The 24,995-nt window shown below is 39.0% G+C and overlaps 1 protein-coding gene across 1 annotated transcript in view; it reads left to right on the top strand.

Annotated features, from left to right (window-relative positions):
- Nucleotides 1–412: 412 nt before the first annotated feature.
- Nucleotides 413–24,995, top strand: part of tet2 (tet methylcytosine dioxygenase 2) — a 29,432-nt gene continuing 4,849 nt past the window's right edge. Inside the window, exons 1-8 of the mRNA XM_005457001.3 lie at nt 413–912; nt 19,129–22,101; nt 22,180–22,270; nt 22,369–22,462; nt 22,548–22,756; nt 23,068–23,218; nt 23,313–23,402; nt 24,795–24,932. Of these exons, the coding sequence (XP_005457058.1) occupies nt 19,173–22,101; nt 22,180–22,270; nt 22,369–22,462; nt 22,548–22,756; nt 23,068–23,218; nt 23,313–23,402; nt 24,795–24,932 (3,702 nt within the window). The 5' untranslated portion in view covers nt 413–912; nt 19,129–19,172. The remainder of the gene's footprint in view (nt 913–19,128; nt 22,102–22,179; nt 22,271–22,368; nt 22,463–22,547; nt 22,757–23,067; nt 23,219–23,312; nt 23,403–24,794; nt 24,933–24,995) is intronic.

The following is a 24,995-nucleotide window of genomic DNA, read 5'->3' as shown; positions in this document are numbered from 1 at the left end:
TCCCTCTCACACTGCACTCTCTTTTTTTCAGGCCCACGTGGTGTGTGTCAACAGGAGGTGGGTCTTGGCAGACACATGAAGCAAAGTATGCTGCCCGCAGACTTGTCTTACAAGTCACTCTAAAAATGAACCAGTGGGCAGGGAAGAATGAATTTCCAACAGCAGTTGGAAATTCATTGCTTAACCGGTTGGACTCCAAAACTGGCCACATGTTGTTGTTTCTGCAGTGCTCTCAAAAAGGGAGTGCTCTTACACTTGAGGGAAATTTCTGCAAGCTATGACAGAAAAAGAAAGAGATAAACTGAAAAAGAGAGGGAAAAAACCCCTTAGTCACTTGGCTTCCTGTCTGAAAAAAAAAAGGAAGTGGGTGGAGACATTTTCTACACTGCCACAGTCAGATAGCTGAAACCAGTGCAATATTCAACAGAAAAGTATAATCTGTCTCAAACCCAGAATCCGGATCCACTCCAGTTCTTCGGGGCAATCCTAGTGTTCACTATTGTGTACGGCTGAGGAAAGAAGAAAAAGGAGGGAGCATAGGGGGAGAAGGAAATCTGCCTCTTTGTGTGGGAAGGTCTGAGCAAGAAGGCGATTTTGTAATTATTTGAGGTAGCCACCAAAGCAAGGCTGTTCCTCCTGACCTCCAAACAGCATCGTGTCCAATTTCTGTACCTCTGCTGCCTTACGGGAGCCACATATGAGTGTGCTTCTGAGGCTGCCAAACAGCGACACTCGGGCTTCTCCTGATGATGAGAGCCGACGTCAGACTGGTTTCCATGAATATTGATGTGGAGGATAGTCTGTTTCATAGAAGAACAGAAGGAGGCAAGATGGCTGCCTTTAGGATTTGTTAAAGAGGAGATCCAGACGGTTTGTTGGAATTTCTACAAAGTGGAGGGACGTGAAAGGCAGGTGAGAACTGGCTCGGCACCTTAATAATCCGTTTAGCCTTTTCCCCCCTGTAACCTTGTGTGTGTTTTTGGTGATATTTAGTCAGATGAAGTACAGCAGATGCCCCACATCGTAAAAAGCAAGAGCCAACATAATAAGGGGGGGATATGAGATAAAGCTACTCCAACATGGCTGACAAATTCTCTTTTTTTTTGCCAGCTAAAACTGAAAGACAGCAGTTGTGTTTTCCTGTGTGTGCTTCTTGCTGCATTTGAATACATTATAGAAAACAGTGCACTTGTTCAGGAGTTAGTTTTTTTTAAGCATAATTTAAATGCCTGTGTGACACTACCTTTACTATTCAACCCTGGCTTTTTCCTAAACACATTAAAAATGTATTTAATATGTAATATACAACACAAACATTTTTGGATAAGTGACTTCCTATTTGTCAAAACACATGTGTAGCATTTATGTGTTATTAACAACTATTACAAAATCATAATTACGATTATATTGTCTTTTTTTTAATTAAATCTGGATTCAGATTTACGTAGTTATCCACTTTGGCTTCCCCAATCCTTACTCACTGATGTATATGTGCATTTTTATTCTGTTCAGCCTTCAGTAGGAGAGTAAAAGTCCAACCTAAGCATGTCCAGTAGTAAGTGCACAGAGTCTGCACGGCAGCAGAGCTGAAATAGCTTCTGGCTTTGTGTATATGAATCAGCTTTCATTGCTTTCACCACTGAGTGACGAGCAGACACAAAGGCGAATCCCAAGGAGAAGCAAAGGAGAATAGAATTGTGGTGGCAGAGCGTAGTGTAAGTGGACAAGGTCAGAAAGCTATGAAGGAAATGAAATTCAATCCAACTGCACCATTAAGTGGGCGAACAAGACTGGTAATTCTGGAGATTTCCCTTACTTCCTTTTGAAGTTGACACTAAACACAAGGTTGTTATCAGGGAGCAACAACAAACATCATAATTCTAAAAACTGACCAACTTGGTGACTTTGCAAGACTCTTTTGTGTCTATTTTAATGCATTACAAGGAGTAAGCTGTCACAGCTAACAGGGTGTTGTAGGCTTTGGATATAGCTGCTGACATAAAGATTATTGACAACACAATGCAGATTGTGCCTGTGACTTTCAGGGTGCATGAAATGTCATTATTTTAAAGGAATTGAAATAAAAAACAGCTATGTTGCCTTGTATGAATCGCAAATTAACAGAAGTACAATAACAGAATGATAGCAGTAACATGATCATGTATAAATCCTCATAGCTTTAAATACATGTAAATTGAGCTTTATTATAGGATGCCAAGTCTCCTATTAATTATCGAATGCATAATTATTTGTTGTTGCTGCATGTTGTGTATGTGAATTCACCTAAGATTAACATCTGAATGGCTCATTAGTATAATAAAAATATTTCGGAAGCTTCCATGTTAGGCTTGTGTATTGCGCTAACTGCAGTCGTCAGATAGCCATGTGGCCTCAGGGTACAAATTAAACAAAAGCAAGATGGAGACTAATGACTGACATTTAATTTGGCATCACACTTTAACAAGGCTATCTGAAGAACTTGTGCTTCGGTTTTTATCTTTAAATCAATACAAAAGTTTTCGGACAATGACTATTAGTGATCCATAAGGGCAAGAGGTTAAATAGATGGTAAAGGGCCAGTGAAGCTTCTTGTCAAATTACTAAAGACATTTACTAAGTTCCGGTTACAAAGTAGTAGTTTTTTTTCCTCTGATTGTCAATGCAGGCCATGCAGCTCCTGCACTGTGGTACAACTTTTAAAAAGATATCTGGTGTTAGTAGAAGGGGATACTATTTAAGTCACAGAGTCATTGCTAAAGTTTAAAACCAGCAGTAGTGGTATACACCTCTTGCGCAATACCATGCCTGTGTTTTGACACGATGAGCACGGTCACTGGCTGTGTAGCATCAACAAAAGTTCTTAAGCAAGAGTGCGCTCTGTAGCATTTATAAAGAATGTTGTGACTGCATGAGATCAGGTGAGCCATGCCTTTGTGTGTGTGAGTGTGTACGGTGATCCCATTGCCCCACATAAACTAAGACATTGCAGATAATGCTTAGTGTGTCATTTGAAATACCAGACACTGTACTTTGATGAACAGAAATGAACCCAGTTCATTTCTTGCTATGAGAGCGCACTGTTAATCTCAGTTGTCTGATGTTATAACTTGTGGCTATATCTGCACTTAGTCACTTTCCATTTTGTTTTTATTCCGTTTGCAATCCCAGCGCTCAGACCACCATACAAAAATATTATTTATGTCTGGTATGTATATCTTTTCTAGTCATCTGCAGTGTGTGACTGAATTTCAAGCTATTGCCATGTTCAGTAACTTGCAATGGAGTGTTTATATACGCAAATGTAAAATGCATAAGTCGCTATTGAAATTTATAAAATAAAAATACCACCTTTGTGGATATACAGGGCTTTTGTCAGCTTTATGCAACTGACCCTTCAAGTTTTCAAACTAAAACTGGGTCAGCAAGCTTTCACAACATCCATGAATGTGCACTAGTGTGGATGCTAAGTATAACAAAAACAATGTGGATTTATCCCATGTTTCTCTTTCTTTTCAGCTGGACTGTGCAAAGGATTTATATATGCTAATCCTGACCTGCACAACTAATGCTACATAATAAAAGAAAAAAAAACAAGCACCATCTAATATTTTTGCAGTTTTATATTTCTCTGCATTGCTGCTGTTACATCAGCAGCTGAAAAGGCATGAAAGCATTAATAGGGCTACAGGGGGCTGAGTGGGGGAAGGGCCATATAGATCAATCACATGCACATAGCTTCTCTCATCTATCCACACCTACAGATAAAGCCTCGCGGGTGGACTGCTAGTTCGTCATGGTCTTAAGTTCCCTTTATGTCACTCCTGGGGCAAAGACAATATCACCTTTGGGAAGAATGTCCAGTTGCCATAGCATTCCACAACAATGCTGTCTACTTAAAATACTCAAGCCTTTACCCAAGCCCTCACTGCTGACCCTGCCTTATCCAACCCATGTATTATTTTTCCAACCAGGAGCCAGTTCACAAATGACACAGAGCAGGTCCAGTGGCAGGCTAGACATTTTAGATTGCACTACACCTGGCTGGCCATAGCTCAGCTGCTTTCCTAAGACAAAATGGCGAGATACTGAGTGTTGTATTGATTTCTGCAATATTGATTTCCCTCTTGTCTGCTGCTGGGGTTTTATTTTCCTATAGAGACCAAGGGAGTAGCAGCAAACCACTATTAGATGCTTTAACAGTGGGATCACTCTGTGAGAACGCTGTCACTCATTTGAACATATCTTAATGTTCATGTGACAGTGCATTTACAATTGGACGCAATTTATCATGAAGTGTGTTTTGGCTTACTGCTGGAAAAATGTTGACATTGTTTTAGCATCAGTGACACCTGTAGAGCTTTGCCATTTTTTTTAGTATGGTGTTTGTTTTACTTTTACTATTGATTGAACATAATCTGCATTATGCAAGAAAATGTCTATTAACTGAAGCCAGGTCACAAAAATATGAACACCAAACCAGATGTCCCTAACTTGTTAAAGACACTTTGATGTAATTATGACCTGGTCTGAGATTTTTTTAAAAAGACCACCGCGCAACATATGCTATGAATATGACTCATAGCCTCCTACTATGAAGCGGTGCAACGTTAGCCAAGTTGAGGTTTAATTATCGATTCAGAGTGATAAGACTGAGTCTGAGTGGCACAAGGCCGGAGAGAGGGTTGCTGGCCCTGTGAGTGTATATCGATGTCAGGGTTTACCTCAGGGGTGAGACAGCGAGGGCAGGGACTCAAAAGCTTCCTCCACGTGAACACGCACATGGCCGTTCTGTTTACAAACACTATCCCGGCATTCCGCAGCGAGGGAGGCAAGTGAGATGTTATGTAACCACCCCTAAGCGAATAGCATCTCTTCCCGCTTCTCGCCAAGCCGCTCCTCCTACGCTTGGACGATCTTCTTAAATACTGTTGTCGCTGGTTGCGCTGACAGAAGTTAAGAATAGAAAAAGAAATTCAAAAGTCACTTCAGTCACTGTCGGTGTCTTTGCCTAAGAATGTGGCGAGACTGTGAGCAGGTCTTATTCTTTGTGCCATTCTGCATTGCTCTCGTGCAGTTCTAATAGCATCAAGTCGGGAGATTAAAGAGGCCTTAAACGTGCCGTAAACTTTTTTTAAGATTACAGCTTACAAAACCATCACATGGGCACAGATACCGTGGTGGACACAGTGTAATCCACAGTAATGTTTCCATTGCACAGTCCTGCATGCTTAATTGGATTATTCATTAAATATTTCCTGGATACATTCATTAATCAATTTAGAGCACCAAGCTGGAATGTAGTAGTTAACATTTTTGTTACTATTATTAGCAAGAGAAACCTAGCAATTCCCTTTAAACATGCACTTGGCATCTCTTAATGCTTGACATGAAAATCTTTGCAGATAAAAGCAAAACCAGGAAACAAAAACTCCTGAAAATGATGGGGAAAACTTGATAAACCATATGCATACATATAAGATGTGGCTTCTTAAATAAATCCATAACAAGGTGTGGCTTCTTAAATAAATCCATAACAATGTACAGCGAGACAGCAAAGACTCTAAAGACATTATAGAGGTCAATCACCTTCAGTGTCACGGTTACTAATCAAATAATGACGTCACTTGTGTGACATACTTTAATCATCCACGCTAGTGGCCAATTTATAATCACCAGTTAACGTAAAATCCAGGTCTTTGGCCTGTGTAAAACTGGGAAAACCAACACACACCGCTGTAACCACTATACCACCACTCAGATTCCCCATCATTGCTCACTTCCAGTTAAATGAAATCAACCAAAAAGTGGAGGTTTAATTCGGAATTATTTATTGGAAAAGAGTTTGCCTGTCAAATTGCATCTTTTGGTTTTTTTATAATTTTATTTTTTAAAAGTTAGTAATAATATCTAAAAAGTGCTGAAACTATCAAAATCTGCAAAGCTTTGTCATTATAGCACAATCTAAAGGAGGTCCAAAATGGTTAAAACAGGTTCTTTTGATTACTGCTTGCCCTCTTCTAAAATGGCTGTTAGATATGAACCATTTTACTGGTGCGAGCTGTCACTATAAAGGCCCCCTGTGGTCTACACAAGCATAAAAGCAGACAGCTGGCCACGACTGTTATTAAAAGTGTAACCCTACCAGAGGCTTTGAGTGATATCACTAACCAGTTCTGGGGACTTAGAGTGGCTGTGGCTCAATATTAGGTTTCCTAACTGGAACGTACAGTTGCAGCAGTTGGAATCTTTCTGAGCCATAGTGCCCAGTGATAACAGAACTGGGCTTCATCCACTTGTTTATGCTAGGAAAGGTTGAAAGTATGACTTTAACCCTTGGCCTGAAAGAATACAAACTCTTGCCTACAAAAAAATTGCAGTATTTAAGTAATGGACTGCCATAATTTAATGACATATTTATGAAAACACCAAAACAATACACTGTTTACAGAGGCTATACTTAGCAATTCATTCTTGAGGTGTGGGATGACATATACGATTCATATAACCCACACTCCATACACAAAAATATTCCTCTTAGAAGGATTTGTGATTCCCATTCAATGAATCACGTGCCTCCTACTCAGTGAAGGTAAAGAAGGAGCTTAGAAAACAGCGGCTTAGGTCAGGCTGCTTAGAAACCAATGAGGGCTCACCTCAAAAGCTTTCCAGAAAACTAGAGAACATGTAGAAATGTTTCTCAGGCGAAATGACTGTTAACCCTCCTGTGATATATTTTTGGCTACACATTTAATAAAGTAAAACGAAAGAACCTGTTGCCAAACTTGCCTTAGTTTGTCATGACAAAGAAAACAAAACAAAACACAAACTTCAAAGAAACCGAAATTTGCACTGGTATCCACTTAGGATCCCTTTGCCCCCGTGTTTGTGTGGCATACTTTCCCTCCAATAATAACGCTGCAATTTGTTCTGTTTACTGTTCACCTCTGCTTCCTGTTCAACCGCAAGCTGGTCTGGATTTGAATACTGCAAACAGTCTAGAAGCCTTCTAGGCTTTATGGATCATGCTAAATTATAGTGGATATGTATTTAAAAAAATAAAGTGGGAAAGTCACTTAGTAGTTAACATTTGCAACTTATTACAAAAAAATAGCTATATATTAATAAAATCAAAATTTAATTATTTTTATATCATTTAAATCTATGAAAATAGAAATAGTGGTAAGATGCCATAAGAGATAGCAAAACCGATGAATGGGTTTAAAGAACATTTTCAGAAATGTTGGGATAGGGGAAACAAATGACTTCATAGGTTCAGGAACACAGGCGTGGTTAACTTATCTATAAAGAAACCAGGAATGCTAAATGGTAGATAGGTTCCGAAAAAAGCGTATTGCATGATCCAAAATCTGTCTTTTTTCAAAAAAGGCTTTTGTTGTTTTAACAAGAAAATGCTAAACCACGTTCGGCACATATTAAACCAGCATGGTTAAAAGAGTAAAAGTGTCCAAGAGTTAAACTGACCAGCTTGCAAGTCCAGAGTAATCATTGGTCAAATGTGAACAGTTGTTCTCCTCAGTTTCCAAACACTTATAGTATTGATACTTTTTTGAAAGGTGTTAGCATCATTTAAAGTAAGCATTTATTTTTGAAAAACAATAGAATTTCTCTATTCTAAGATTTGATGATTCTAAGATTCAAACATAATGAATAATTTCACTTTAACATAATTTAGTATTTTAAACAACATATCTAAAATTGACCTTTAAATGTGCTGATTGACACAGATACAATGTAGGCCTCTGAATATGTGGCACAGTTGAATTACTGGCAGGATCAACCCATAAAGAACATGTGTGCACCACGGCAATGCAACCTATTCCGCTGTCAGCCATGCTAGGGTAATGTTTAGCCCAGATGGGCTTTGAAGCGCTCACAGGACGTTGCCATGGCTACCATGCACTCAGAAATTAACTTTGCTCTGTGCACAGTTCATCAAGTTAGTCAGATATATTGACTGTTGCATAGACAAAGGGCTGGAGAGAAAAAATAGAGACAAGCCCTCTGGAAGGAAGAGTGTAGCACTGTGAGGGGTTGGGCGCAGGTCAGTGGGTTTGTACGCTCAGAAGCCAATGTCTTCAGTGTCCATGTGATCCAGCTTGACGGCAAAAAAGATTTAGACACTATGTGTCAGCCTCAGAGCCCAGCAAGGATTCTTTGTAGCACACGTGCTGATTAAACCAGAAAAATAAAGGCTAAAAAAGTTTTTGGAGTGACATCTGGCATCATGTTCAACTGCAACTTTCAGGATTGACTGCTCTGGGGGAAATATTCAGTGCTGAGGTCAAGGTAAACAACATCAAATACTCAGAGCAAGAACAGTGAAGGATGACCAAGAATGTCATTGTTACTCTGACTGAGCGTCACTGTGTGAAAATGGAAAAAACTTATAGCAATCAAACCGACTCTGTGGGCATGAATATTGAATAGCCGCGCTTTATTGCTGAGTCATTGGTGACAAAATTCTCATTAAATCCAACTTGAGATTTCAGTTCATGCTGCTCTCAGATTCGGAGAAACAAGATTGTATGGTCTGATGAACAGATTAAAGTTTTTCTCCTTAAAATCCAAAGGAGACCAGGAAACAATCATCAACAGTTTGATATCATTACAACAGTAAAGCATGACACCCCTGCAGTAATGTTATGCTGTGGATGTGTTTTTCAGCACCAAGGACAAGCAGACTAGTCAGGGTTGACTATCTAAGCAGTGCAAAGTTCAAAAATATCTTTATGAAAGATATGGTCACCTTAAAATAAGACAATGACCATAACTGCACTGCCAAGACAAAATGAGAGTGGCTAAGTTCTTGAGCAGCTCAATCAGACACCTCACTTGAATCAAATTAAGTATACCTGTAGAGAACTAGAATTTCTCTCTCCTGACAGTACCCATTAAACACAGATCTGGAAAGAAAGAATTCCCCAAGTAGTGCAAAGTTTGTTGCATCTTACTCCAAAACACTCAAGACTGTAATTGCTGCCAATCACACCTTAACAAAGTGTTTAGAAAAGGGTCTAAATGAAATCTAAATGAAATACATACACATATTAAAAAATGTCCAGACTACAATTACATTTGAAGCAAAATTAACAACAGTGAAAATAGCTTACTAGGCCCAATGTGAGTCAAATGGAAGACAAAAGCAAAACAAGCCCACGCAATGTTTTGCATGTGTTTGTCATATTCCCAGAATACCAGCTAAACAAGTTGTATCAGCAATGTTCAAAGATGGGGTTTAACACCTTCAGCAAACAAAGTAAGTTACTCATGACACTGTCAAACACAAGAAACAAATCATCAGCTACTCCTCAGACTTAACCCACAATTAGAACCAGTAAAAAAATTACAAACAACCAAAAACGGTTATCCATTAAATGCTTGGGGTCTAATATAAGGGGGAACACAATTTCTCTGGAAAAAAGAGTCAAGACATCAAACCTCACCCATAAGCAAAAAAAAAAAAAAAAAGTTCAAAAAATGAGTGTTTGAATTAGTCTTGAATTAGCAGTGAGAGTGTTTATAATTATGAATGGCCATACAAATGATATCCATTAATCTTTTCCCTCCCTAAGTTTGTATTTTTCCCTTGGGGAGAAGTTAACTGAATAGGTATTGTACATCATTCCGGTATTACTTGTCTAACCATTTGCATATATTCTAGCTGGATGATCTCGGGCTCATCTAAAGTAAATGATGTGCCTAAGTAGTGTTAGGTAATGGACATATTTAAATAAATAATACATAATGTTTGCCCTTTGCCAAAAACAGTGAATTTAAAAACTGACTGACATTCCCTTCAAGTGTGTGTTCAGGTTTTTAAATATTTAGATATTAAGATATAGCGTTTATGGCTTTGTTGTTCAATTAACATTCACTGGAAGTCTACTATCTTGCATCTATTACAGTCATCAGTTTCAGCATGATTAACCATCTCATGAATGCTGCATGCTACAGACTTACTTTTCATTTTTTTTGTTTGTTTGTTCTTGCATATGTCATATGACATTTCTGCAGAACACATATAACCTGATTTGTCCTGTGTACTATATAGCATACATTAGATTACAGGGCTGGTTTGCTACATGAACTGAATGTAGGAAACAACGTCTTAGAGTTCAAGAGACTTACACTAAGTTTGATTAGTTTAGAATTTACTCTCTCAAATAAAACTATAGTTAGGTAGTTATGTTTAAATATAACCAAAAAAGGCAACGAGACAATAAGCTGTGAGAGCACAAAGACTGCATTAGGAATCTCCACAAGTATGCCACATCTGCCTTGCATTAGACATCAAGAACAATGTAGATTGTACAGATCCCTTCTTCATATGGATGGGGAGGAGGATCTCTGGCCAAGAAATTACAAGCAGAAGTTTATGCCATCTATGTGTCTGATTTAATCTAATAATCTTGGTTTAAGATTCAGTTTAAAAAAAACAAAAGGATTATGCTTTTATTTACATGTCTTTGCACTAATGCATCGATGTAAATTCCCCATCAATGTGAACTTTCGAAAAGTGTAATGTAGAGATAGTTTTGTGTCATATTTAAAGGTAAGCGTGTCATATTTCAAGGTAAGCGTGTCATATTTAAAGGTGAGCATGAGTAATTTATTCATCATGATTGATCCTCTCAATAACCGGATTCTGCCTCCACTGTTGCCCTGGTTGTGGTTAACTACTCGGGGTGAGAAAGCGAGAATAAAAAAAAACAAAAAACAGATCTCTCGCTCCAGGATGCCATGTGATACAGTCATCCGTACATCACAATCTTGTCATTAGGCCATATAGAGTATCAACAGATAAATGCTCTGCTGAGGAAAAAAGAAAATAGACCTGAAGTTGTACCATTCAAAGTCAGTTGCTACCCCCATGCAGCAAAGCCTTGCAGCAACCTTTGTTGTCATTAATGGAACCAATATGTGTCCCATCAGCAACTCACAGCCTCAAGCCTCTGCATTCCTGGTAATAACCTTCACGTGCATCTGCATCTGCTCTGTAACCCGCTCAAAAGATCACCCTTAACAGAAACTTTCTATCTGCCAAACATTAGACAGATGCATCAGCAGAAAAGACTTTCTAAAGGTTCATTCTCTACTACACCAACCTATAACATTGCTACATCCTAACAACTCAAATGTACTTAGTGTGTAGTGTCGTGTAAATGTGCTCATTTGTATGTGATCACCCCCTTAACACAAACAACGTTATCGTAACATCTAAAGCGAAGTAACAGGCCAGTACCTCACAGTCTATAAAGAGACCAAAGTGTGTAACAAAAGGTGGTTTCAGGTATTGGTTTCAGCTGTGTCGAAATCAGGAAACTGAAATATGGCAACAAAGGTCCGACAAGTACACGTGGTTTACTTTTATCTAGGTTTTTGACCTTAATTTTACTTTCCTGTTTAAAATGTTTAGATAGGTTTGTGTCCCATCTGAGTGTAGATGCCAGTTTCGTTAAGCTCCCTTCATGTGTAGCAACGAGATAAAAGCACTGAAAATATTAAAATGCCTTTCCTAGCATGTAAATCTGACTGCAGACGCAGGGGGGACCTTTGTTTCTTATTAAAAAAAAAGTGTCATATGTTGTTCAGACTGATAGAAGGAATGAGAGGGAGAAAGCATAAATCACCGTGGGATGTGCATTGTACACGCTGTGTGAGCAAGCCATGTGACATAAATCACAAGTGTGAGATGCCTGATAAAGAGACTCTGGGGTGCAACACAAGAACATAACATAACATCTGTCCTATTGCGCCTGATGAACATTTGACCATCGTTAACAACACACGCTTCAAGCACAATACCACACATTGTGCCTTATGAATTGATGTGTGTCTTCTGGTCTTCTACACTTTCCAGTCCATGTTTGCCCCTTTATTGATGGGGTATTAAAAAGTAGACCCCAAATAACCCATAACAAATAATAATAAGATTGAGAGTATGATATTTCTGCAAAAACTTTAGTAACCTTAGATGAATTTCAAGCTTGGAGTAAAAAAGAAGAAAAAAAGATTGTTTGCATATTAGAGGAAAATAACTGCTTGTTTACATTGTCAGCTGGAATGTTGAGTTGCTAGAGGTCGTTGGGTTTGTAGAACAGCAAGTTCGGCTCTATATTTACATCAGGGATTTGATCGCTGTAGAATGCAAGTCATCTGACCTAATTACCCCGGTAAAGCGTTGCTAAGGATGAGATTTCACTCACGGTTGAGCTGCCTATAGTCTGACCCATCTAACTGGCAGCGCTCTCTGATCAAATAACATTAAATGTAAATAACATTTATCATCACGCTACCATGCAGTTTTTTTGCAAGGAAATCTCATGTTTATGTGGAAATAATTGAGTTAAACCATCCACCTAAAAGATATGCATGAGAGGAAACTAAATATGTTAATGGTGTGGCTGTCCTGTGCAGCAGTTTAAGTTAATCTCTGCACTTTAATGATATAGGCACACATTGTTATAGCTATACCAGGTACAATATTTCAGTCATTATTGAATATAGCTGTTAGGAGTTTCAAAAACACTTCAGACATTCTTCAAAATATGTTGTCACACATTCTCATATGCAGCTAAACTGAAGTCCAGTTAGCCAAAGTCATCCTATACACACAATGCAAAAAGTTTGGATTTCAATTTGCATACTATCATTGCTTTCAAATATTTTAAAATCTACTCAGTATCAATACTTGTGGCTAAAAGAAGAGGAAGCAACATTGCAATAGTGAAGCAATGGTTCGGTTAGGAGATATTACAATTTAAAAAAGAAATCATATCTTTCCTTTTTACGAGACAGTTCACAGAGCATGTGGGGTTTCTCTTTATTACACAGTCAGAAAATGTATAGTCTTTAGCCTGGGTGCATGCTCAGGGTTCTTATCTTTTAAAGCAGGAAATTACAAATGCACTCTTTTCAACAAAGAAAAGGAAATGTGCACTTGAGATTATGGCTTATTCTTGGGACTATTCTACAAAAGTGCGGTGTGGCTTGCCAAGCATGTATTTGATTTACAGGTCTGCTCCACATCTTGCTTTCTTTAACAGCAAGGCTCCTTAGCATTGCTGCATAGGTCTAAAGCTTAAAGCGCAGAGACCTGAGTCTTCCAGCAGCTGTCGTTGGAGGTGAATGTCACATATGGCTGCCAAGTCACGCCAAACAAACCCCATCTACTATGGCAGTTCTCATATTTCACTCGCTCACTCTGGGAATAACAAAAACACACTGGAAGTCGAATGTATTTAAAACTGTTACACTTGTGCTATGAAGACAGAGCAATGTGTTACAGACTGCATATCCCCTACACACATAATTGAATGCAAAAAAAGAGAGATCATTTGTCATGTTGACTGACACAGTAAAATTACACTCTCCTTAGCAAACCAAAACCCTATATTTTTTAAAGAAAAATATTGATTGTTCAGGCTACTGATAAGGCTCCACTCCAACTGTGCATTAACAGCCACCCTCTTGTGTAAACTGCGTCCATTGTTTTGCAACACTAGTCCCACTGTGTCCATAAGTCCACTCTTGTCCATAGGCTTCAAAGCACTTTACAACTTGCCATCTATTAATGGCGGCAAATGCATAGTTGCATAGGTAATAACTATGTACAATGGCTGTTCTTAACTGTACTAGTTCGATGGCAGGGAGCAGATGAATGGCAGACATGAGTAAAGATGAACCTGAAGTGTAATTACAGGGCAGAGGTAAGGCTGTGGCAGACGAAAAGAAACCAAACATCAGCAAATAGAGACAAAGAAAATGACTTCTGAGGCACAACAAAGGTCTGTTGGGTATTCAGTTCCAGCCATGTAAGCTGAGTCATATCATAAACTGAAACAGAGTGCTCATTCCCTGGTGGACATTAGCTATAAGAAAGAAAACCAAAATAGATCAAAGCATTATAACTCCCAGCAGGCATCCACACTAAAGCCACCGCAACGCTATGCCTCAGCTTAGTTTAGTGCTCTACGTCCGGACCAAAAATAGATCTTTCCATAAATCACATCTAACAAATAGTTAACAGGATGAAGCCAACACTTCAAATCTGCTAAAGCACTCAGGAGAAGCAGGATCTACAACTTTGCATGGATGTTATGTGTGTTTTTTTTATGTTTGTACGAAAGATAGACGCACACACAGCTGGGATCTCTGGCTTTGTTCTGGGTTTGCAAAGATTTTTTTGTTACCAGTGTGGGTGTATCCTACTGTGACAAGCTGCTTGGCTCAATTTGGTCGGTTGTAAACCCTGGATTGTCCCGCAGGAATAGAGCCGCACTGTAAGCGGCTTTGAGCCAGTGCTGAACTCCTGACTTTGTCACTGATTTACAGACTGTTGTGAGACCCAGAAAAACAAAGTAGTAGTCACAAGGGGTCAGGAGGTTCCCGTCATTTGTCTGCCTCACAGAGACATCTTTTAGAATCAAGTTTTAAAATATGATTTTTATTTAAAAACGTTAAAAATACCTGTGCAATAGTAATTTAAGTACAAATCCAGGGAGAAATACTTTTTTGGGTTTTTTTTTTTTTTTTTAAAGGAACAGTGTTACATTGTTACTCATTCAAACAGAGACTGTTAAGTAGGCAGTAACTTTATGCAGTACTCCAAGTACTTTTCAAAGATTATTATCATCTCTCATCTTTTGAGTCTTGTTTTGTTTTTGTAGCAAACTGCGCAGTAAAAAACAGAAACTGTGCAGGTCCAAACAAGAATTTTTAAGATTAGCAGATGAGCTGCTATGGATGAGAAAATTGAAATGCTGCATAAATGAAAATACCTTCCAGATGCAGAGACCTACTGTCATTCATCATAAACAGCCAAGTTTATTGCTCTTACTGTCCTCATTTGTCAAAATAACGATACTTTGGTTTTAATACCTATGACATAATCCTAAATGGGTTCAGTGTCATTTCTGATTAGAGTTATTTTTATAGAAAGCATTCTGTCTTAGTCATAGACCAGTAGGAAAAAAAAAAACAAATCCCACAGTAGGAACTTAATATAACAAGAGTCAGTACATCTTTCATTACTAATATTTTTTTTTCAGTACTTCGGTTTATTTATGATGATAAACTCTGTCAACCACAGTATTAAAACTGCCAGTTGGACAAAACTTTCTCAATAAACTCACTTGGCCAAGCAGTTTTCTTCTAGATATTCTTCTGTGACATGTTAGCATGCTAGAATAGTCCATCGTTTTGCTAGCAGTTTTACCTCACAATAACTGCTGCAATTGTGTTGTCAAAGATTTTTGCCGGTTCTCTTATTCTGCTTGTAAATTTCCCTGTTAACATCAATGTGATGTTAACAGATCAATTCATAACCACATTCATCCAAGTGAGTTAACTGGAGATCACAAGTTCAAGGGTCAAAGGCTTTGTAAGATTTATCTCACTGACCACAGATTCATTTCAATATAACACACGGAAGTTTCTACTTTGGAGTTGCGTATTTCAGTATAGCCATTATAAAATTCATGATATTGATTGCTCATAAAGGTGTGCAATTTAAATCACTTATTGTTTCACTAGTGGTACATAAGTGGCAAAAGCTTGTGATTTCAGTTGTTTCGTTTCCTTCTTTCTTTCTTTTTCTTTTTTTTTAAACTGTCGACTGGGTGTTGAACCTTGCAAAATGGCAAACATAAATTTCAATCAAATTCTAAAACATCTTCAAAAAATTATACATAAAATAATCAAAGTTGTCAAAAAGACACTTTTGAGGTTCATCTCCCTAGCTGTGCCGGGAGCTTTTTTTGCTTTTAGTGTGTTGCTTCCCCTTTCCACCTGCTAACCAGCCACTGGCAGCTCTGTTGTGACAACAGTGGAATCTTTTAGGAACCTTGTAATAGCATTGCTTGTTAGTAGGAGGTTTAACGCTCTAAATTTGGCGGTCTGGAGGGCTGCTAATGTCTTGGAAGAGTGATTGATAGAAGACCATTATGATAACCAGCTTCTCCAGACTAAGCTTGGCCTGGCAGTTTCCTATTATCTTGGTCCAAGTGAGTGGGCCACAAATGCTACAAGTGTAATTTTTTTTTCTTCATTCTTGATCTATTTAGTTTTTAACTATTTATGAATTTAGGAACTTTTAAAAAAGCTAGTCACATTTTTTTTTCTTAAGCTGTTACTGCAGGAACTCGATTTTAAAGCCTTCAAAGAATATACACCAGACAGAGTGTCATTATGTGTGATTGGATATATTAAATATTTTACTAAAATGACACAAATTTAAGATATTTACCTAAATTACTGAGCCTTGCATGTGTTTATGTGAACGACAGAGGTTTTCCTTCTAAATTTAATGAGCTTCAAAGTTTATAAAGCTGTGGACATAAGTTCTTTGAATGACAACAGCTGTTCTGTAGCTCTAACAGGTTCCAGATGTTATAATTGTGCCCAGTGATGGAGTATAATTATAGTACCTCTTCTATGTAGCATTTTTTCCTTTCCTGCTTCCCCAGACATCAGTCAATACCTATAGTGAACCTCATAGTTGGTTTACAATAACAAGACTGCTTTTGTGTGAATCTAAAGCTGGATACAATTATGTTAGTATGGTGTTATTATAACATTTTAAGATAGCCACAGCAACTGGCATCTGTTGTGACATTTACTTATTTTAAGTGTATTATGTGTTTATATGTTGTATGTGAATAGTTTACATTTCTAAGTCATGAAAATCTATAACAATTTTAACTTCATTAGATCGGTGCTGTCCTGTTGAAGATATTGTCTCACACCAGGCATTGGCAACTAGCATTGTAGATATTCAGAAAAAGACAACTGGGTGTCAGTCATCGATCACTTCGGTTATTCTCCTTTATCCAATTTTACTTTAATACTGAATTAGGGCCCCTCTTGGTGCTCATCAGCAAAAAATTCCTTTGGCATCTGCAAAAGAGTTTCTAATAATTATGATGGATTAGACTGCAGTTCATTGTACCTGTGCACTGCAATGGTTTTGCAGATGCTGTAGATGTGACATGCATTAATAATTAAGAGCAGCAGACAAAAATCAATGTTCAGCTCGAATCACTTTTGCTTCCTGCTAAACCCTCTACTTCATATTCTTGATATATTAATATTATATTATACTTATATCTCTAGAATTTAAATTAAACTTAGAAAAGTACAAAATTTTGACTGCCTGTCTATTGGAACTGAACTGTGATTGTATTTAACATAAACATTTTACAAAGGGCAGCACGGTGGCACGGTGGTTAGCACTGTTGCCGCACAGCAAGAAGGTCCTGAGTTCATCAGGCCGGGGTCTTTCTGTGTGGCGTTTGCATGTTCTCCCCGTGTTTGCGTGGGTTCTCTCCGGGTACTCCGGCTTCCTCCCACTGTCCAAAGACATGCAGCTTGTGGGGATAGGTTAATTGGATAATCCAAATTGCCACTAGGTGTAAATGTGCGAGTGAATGTGAGTGCAAATGGTTGTCTGTCCCTGTGTGTTGGCCCTGCGACAGACTGGCGACCTGTCCAGGGCGTACCCCGCCTCTCGCCCTATGACAGCTGGGATAGGCTCCAGCGCCCCCCGCGACCCTGAAAAGGATAAGCGGAAGCGAATGGATGGATGGATGGATTTTACAAACATGGTGTCTAAAGGGATACATAGACTGGATGGCATCATCCTGGTTTTCACCAACACTGACAGGAATCTTGACCAGGATTTATCCTTTACTGCTTACAATAAACAAATATCTCTTATCTTCACAACTAGAAACTGAAATGAGAAACATACTGAAAGTGATACTGAAAAATTAGTTAATGCATTTGTTACTTGTAGACTGGACTATTGTAATTTAACAGGCTGTTAAAGCACCATGAAAAGCCTGCAGTTGATCCGAGACATGGCAACAAAAGTACAAACAATGACTAGAAAGAGAGCTTACAGGCTGATAGGCGTGCATTAATAGGCAAGCCTGCACTTAAAATGTCACAGAACAACTGATCAAGTACTTTCAAGACACTTGTGTTGACATGATCAGTTCAAAAATTTAGCTCACAGTCTAAAAGAGGGAGGTGAAAGGTTCTGCTGTCATCTGATAAACATTCAGTATCCAGCATAAATACATACACCATGTGCTATATTCAAAAATAGGCCTCTACTTTAAGAGTACTTAGTAACACTAAGTGTTTGTTAGCAGTGTAAATGTGAGTCGTTAAAATATTTAAATAACTCTGGTTGGTGTTAAAGGACTGAAATGAACAGACATATTGTATATTTTTACAGTATAATGATGGAGAGGTTTACACAAAAACATAATAATGAGGCTACACTTAAAAAGTCAATCTGGTGCTCTTGGGTAAATAAATTTTCCCTCATTTGTTTAGGATGCAGAAATAAAAGGTATGGAACTATATATAGGGCAAATGCACATTACACTATCTCTACACCAGTGGTCCCCAACCCCCGGGCCATGGACCGGTACCGGTCCGTGAATCATTTGGTACCGGGCCACGAGAGTTGTGGCTCGGGTGTGAAATTTATGGTTTTCAGGGTTTTTATCGTTAACTCTTTTCCCATGTTGTAGTTGTGTGTCTTATTTTGAAAGAAATATTTATGCGTTACCATAGCGACCAGAGAGCATTAAGGGGCAGAGAGGAGGATGTTATTCTCAAAGTTGTTGGCACATTTCAAGAGGAAACTGCTAATAAAGTTACACACTTACACAGTGAATTCGCGTTTATTATTATATTTACAAAATACCAAAGTTTTTGTCTTGGTCGTATCATTTTATTTTGTTGTATTTATCCGCGACACCTTAAAGGCCGGTCCATGAAAATATTGTCTGACATTACACCAGTCCGTGGTGCAAAAAAGATTGGGGAACACTGCTCTACACCACCGAGCCATTTTTGTCCTTTTAGTATTAGCATGGACACATTTGCTTTCACAGTGCATTACAACTGTTGACACATCCCTGACCTAACCCTGACCTGTATTTCTAATGGATAGGTGCACAATCAAATTTTGCTGAGGACTAATCATTTTAACACAATAATTTTATGACTGTTTGCAAAAAACAAAAAATCTTATTTAAAAAAATATGTTTATATTTAAATCAATTCAATAGCTATTTCCTTCCTGTCTTTCAGGACGGACAGAGGGCAGCCTTGTGTATGGACTCTGAGCAGGCCAGATGGAAACAGAAGAGAAGAGACATGAGAAGGAAGAAAGTCTGATATTAGAGCAATTTGGCACATCTCACAACATCCCTCATAAACTCCAGAATGGAGGCCAGTTTTCAGAGGGAAATTCTCTGCAGATCACTGGGGATAAAAACTGGAACCATTATAAACCCAGCACTGATGCCAACACTTTAAAAAGGCACAGGGAGAACTGCAACAACCCTGCTTCAGAACAAGGGTTGTTGGATCAAGGATCCTACATCATGAATGGAGAACTGATGAATGGAGAGTTAAAGCATGCACTTACTGAACAGTCCGTATTGGTCCATCAGTCCAAGAAAACAAAAATAGATTCTGAGATTAAAGGAAAAGATGACATAAGTTCGGATTTATTGGACAAGTTTCCTGAACTGACTACAACAAATGAATTTGGATGCAATTCCCAAACATCAGAGATTAAGTTCGATAGCAGGAACTGCAATTTTCGTAACGGAGATATTTTCTGTGTGCCACGAAATAAACAAGTTCCAAATGGTGCTGTATCATCTCCCTCAACCATAGAAAGCACCCCAGGTGATTTGTTAGAGAAGACTTTGTCTCAGTATTATGCTGAGCAAGTCTCAATTGCACCACAAACATCTGGGTCACAATTAGATGCTGTCAATGATTCACTGCCTGATAAACTGTCCAGTGAAGGTGCTCAACTTCCCCCTATGACCTCAGGATTGCCCAATTCAGCACAGATGCCTGGCTCACAGCAACAGCAGGCTCAGGCATCTGGAAATACTGAAGGAGGCAACAATTATAACTCTGTCAACTATGTACTAAATGGATACTCCAATAATTTTGGAGCAGACCACCAGCAGACACAACAACATCAGCAGTCAACACCATCTTATTCTGGTGAGGAACTGGCTCTGGGACAGCTGTCAGGCATGATCCTGTCTACAAATAATGCCAAAATCCCGCAACAGCATCCAAATGGTGCACAGTGTTACCAGGATGGCACACGTCATCAAGGCATATATGTAAAAGCCCACCAGGAGTTTAATGGCAGTTCCTTTCCAAACTGCAATAGTTCCCTACAGTCAGCAGAGGCAGAATACGAGTCCTTTCCCAGTTCTGGCACACAGAAACAGGGGCAAAGTGAGGAAAACACGTCTAGTCAGCCTATGCAGCATGGCACTGATAGGGATCGGCACTATGGGATTCAACCCCAGGACTTTCAAGAAAATGCTGTAAACCCACTTAGAGCTGAGAGTCACGGACCCATGGGATCCAGACTCCAACAGTTACACCACACTGGTATGGAAAACGGGATGGAAAACATGTCTCAGCAGAGAGCCAACTTATCTTGTTCTACCCCTAACCAGAGAGGTTGGAGAGAACTGAAATCTTCACATTCCCAACAGCCACCAACAAGTGGCCCATCATCTCAGGCACAAGAGCAGGATATGTGGAGGAACTTCTCTATTAAGTCTATGTCAGAACAGCAGACAGCTAACCCCCCGGTTCATGGCCAGATGTTTGAGCCAAACCCAACGCAAAGATTTCAGACACAGGGAGTTTTCTCTGATGGCAGCCAGGGGTCTAACTTCCAGAAGAAACAGCAGGATTATCTGCCAATGCAAACTCATTGTGCTTCAGCCCAGCACAACACTGCCTCTGAGTGGCAGCAATCAAATTCTGAAGGAGCTCAAATCCAGCAGCCTCTAGCCCAGAAAATGCCAGAGCAGCAAAAACTCACTCAAAATCAACAAGTTGACAGTCGCTGCCACTCCCAGATGCAGTCAGAGCGCTTATGTGAGGACAATGACCTCCAGGAAATCCTGTCACCTGGGTTTTTGGCAACACAGCAACAACAGCACTGTCAGCTCCAACGGCCAATGTCCCAGCCACCACAATTCGAAGCGCAGCAACTAAAGTCTCCCGGTTACAGACCTCACAGTCAGCCTCAGCCAGGTCAGCAGCTGCTTCAATCCAATCAGCCTTTTGGAAATGGTCCTGCTCAATCCAGCAACCAACATGTCCCGCAAAATGACCATGCAACATTTAGTAATATTAACACAGTAGAGATGCCACAACATCAAAGGCAGTATCCTCCAAACTCAGGCAGCACTAACCTCAAGCAATTTCAACCACAGCAGCCTAAAAGCCACTGCCACCAGCCCAACCACGTGGACTTTCCTCCAAACTCTACACAGTCACAACCTCATTTACCACAAGGTGCTTTAAGCCAACAGGTCACAAAACAAATGTATCCCAAAGCTGAACAGCAGCTGAAGACATCTTGCACTCAGTTCCAAAGGGGACCTCAACTACCTCTGGGACCGGCAGGTCCCCACGTAGACTTTCAGAGGCATGCAGCCCTACGTATGCACCTGTTACAAAAGCAGGAACGCCAGGGCTCTCCTCAAACCCCTCAGAACTCTAGTGACCCTAAACATATCCCGAGAGCTGTGAAAATGGAAAATGGGCCCAGATTTGAAATATCTGGCTTCCAGAACCAGGAGCATCAGATACACATGCGAGAGGCAGGTAGAATACAAATTAAGCAGGAAAACCAACAATCCCTGTGTGAGCAAAGTAAGAAGCAGGGAAGTATCATAGCCTCTATGGAACAAAGCCTGAGGCAATACCAGCTTTCACCTGTGTTTGAGAAAAAATCCATTGTCATCAATGCATTGAATAAAGTCAAAGTAGAATCTTCTGGGCCTGTCACAATCCTGTCAACCAAAACTGATGTGAATGGAGTAGAATCATCAGCACTTGCCTCATCCACTGAAGTTCTTAAAAAAACACCTGATTCCACCCCTAAGAAGGAACAACTTCTCCAAAGTTTTATGGATTCTCCTGTGAAGCTATTGAATACCCCTATAAAGAATCTTTTAGACACCCCAATGAAAACACAGTATGACATTGCATCCTGCCACTGTGTTGGTAAGTCTCTTAAGTTCAGCCTAAAACAGGATGGACCAGTTGTATTGTATATATTAATATGTTTTGCTTTATGCCTAGAACAAATCAGTGAGAAGGATGAAGGCCCATACTACACTCACTTGGGGGCAGCACCAAGCATTGCTGGCATACGGGAAATGATGGAAAAAAGGTTAACAAAAAATCTGAAGTGGAATAATATGACTGTTACATAGCTACAATGTACAGTTTTACCTGTGTTAATTTAATTGCTTTTATTCTGCTTTAAAGGTCTGGCCTAACAGGGCGCGCCATCAGAATTGAGAAAGTAATATACACCGGGAAGGAAGGAAAAAGTACACAAGGATGCCCCATAGCCAAATGGGTACAAATAATTTTTGTATACTCCCCCTGAGACTTCCCTTAAATATCTTTGTGTGCATATATTCCCATACGTTTCATCATTTCAGGTGATTCGTCGATCCGGTGTAGAAGAAAAGCTATTGGTTTTGGTGCGTGAACGCCCTGGCCACAGATGTGCAACAACCTGCATCATTGTTGTAATTCTAGTTTGGGAAGGGATTCTGCCAAGTCTAGCTGACCGCCTCTACCTCGAGCTAAGTGAAACTCTAACAAAACATGGAACCCTCACCCAGAGACGCTGTGCTCTCAATGAGGAGTAAGTGACAGCACTGTGTAAATCACATTTAGCCACTCGGACTTTATCTAATATTTGCTATCACATATTTATATAATATAAAAACTGTATCTTAAGGATCTCCTTGCCAGTGCCAAAATATTCTACCATTCTCCAAACCAAACAGTTTTCAGTTTGTTTTTTTGCGTGCATGGAAAATATAGTTAATGCCTTTCCTTTTATGTATTTCTGTTCATTACTTTTTGGTTTTTTGCTTCAAGTCCAGTTCCCCCTTTGATCATGAGATTATCATTTTGACTATCACAGTCCTAATTTTTGCTCTGCCCTTGCAGGAGGACATGTGCATGCCAGGGATTAGATCCTGAAGCCTGTGGAGCATCATTCTCCTTTGGCTGTTCCTGGAGCATGTACTACAATGGCTGCAAGTTTGCCCGGAGCAAGGTCCCAAGAAAATTCAAGTTACTTGGAGATGATGTGAAGGAGGTACTTTTTGAAGTTTAAAATATTATTCACATTGTATTTACCTTGATTAAGCTGACATGCTATTCATCTTAATGGCTTACATTTTTCCATTCAGGAAGAGAGAGTGGAGAGCAACTTTCAAAATTTGGCAACTTTATTGGCTCCCTTGTATAAAACTATGGCACCTGAAGCTTATGGAAACCAGGTGAATATCTGGACATATTTTTCTTTCTTTCTTTTTTAAACTAAAATAAAAAATTAAAATACAGTTTCTTATTACCTGGTCAAACCTAAACTAAGTAACATTTACATACTGCACATATATTTATATGTGACTAATGCAAATTGCAAACAGGGAAGTATTTGGAGAATTTTACAATTTTGTCCACCACAGATTTTAAATCAAAGAATCAAGATGTGAAGGCTTCCCGCTTTAATTCCAGGAGTTTCTTAAAAGTTATACTGCAACCTTTTCAAAATTACAGCCATTTTGGTACAGTGCTTTATTCTCTAAAGCTCAAAAGTAAGAAAAAAAGCCCAACTACATTTTTTTTAATATATATATAAAATCTGTTGCTTTCAACGACAGCCTAAAGTCAACTCTTTAATCACATCTAGATTGTTTGATTTAACATCAATGTTTGTGGCGTACAGAGGCAAAGAAAACCTGTGTCCTTGTCCAAATTTTTATGGACCTTTCTTACAGAAAAGTTGTATATTATACGAAGCAGCCAAGATTCAGTCTTGTTCTCTGGCATGTATGAAAATGCTAGATCAATGGAACAAAGGAAAAATATCTAAGTCAGTGCATTCTCTGTTGATGCACAGATCATAGAAGCCTAAATCATAAAAAAAAAATCACTAATCACTAAAATCATCAAATACTAAATTACTAAAAAAAATGACTGACTGCTTAATTAAAACAATACTGACTGTGATGCAACTTCTTTAGTAAAAGATATAATGAAAAAAAGAAGAGCAACTCTTCCTCAGTGAATGGAGAATGGCAAAGTAGGAAGCAGACTCTAAGTATAAACAGTTACGCAGAGAGAAATATAGTAGCATAAACCACTCAAAAAAAGTGATCAAGTTAGAGAAATTATCCATCTGCATATTAGTGCATGTGTTTCCATTAGACAGCCTGTACAGGCCTGAATACTTGAGCTACAGACGGAGTGTATCCAGTGGCTCTGCTATACTGCAACTGCATAACTTACGAGTAAAGATCTTTATCCTATGATGGAACATTTCTATCTTGATGGTGTCATTTCTTCTATCATGAAAATGTCCTCATTTATAGGGTAAGAGAAATCACTAAATGTAAAATGATGTGCACCATATATTATACTTTTACAGTCAGCTGATCTCACCCTAGTTGAACACCCATGGAAAATCCGAGGGGAATCCTGTGGTCTATATCAAAACATAAAATAAAGGAACTGTAAAAATGGTCTTCGTGCACACAGTTTTGAAGAATTGTCATAAGTGATTTATGCTACCCTGGTAGAACACCTTATGTTGGCTTATCACTTTGTTGTGCCTTCACAAACTCTTAGGCAGCTTATTTAAATTAACTTCTTTTTGTCCCTGAACGCAGGTGGAACATGAACATAGGGCTTTGGATTGCCGTCTTGGGCTCAAGGATGGCCGTCCTTTCTCTGGGGTTACTGCTTGTATGGATTTCTGTGCCCATGCTCATAGAGACCTCCACAACATGCAGGGTGGCAGCACTGTGGTAAGGATAAAAAAAGGAAACACATTTTTCTAAGTACTTTAGAAAAATGCAGGTTGAATTTAT

This window comes from Oreochromis niloticus, linkage group LG6 (genome assembly GCF_001858045.2).
Source record: "Oreochromis niloticus isolate F11D_XX linkage group LG6, O_niloticus_UMD_NMBU, whole genome shotgun sequence".
Classification (NCBI taxonomy): domain Eukaryota; kingdom Metazoa; phylum Chordata; class Actinopteri; order Cichliformes; family Cichlidae; genus Oreochromis; species Oreochromis niloticus.
Note: the sequence above shows the minus strand (reverse complement) of the source record. Positions and strands in the feature narration are given on the sequence as shown.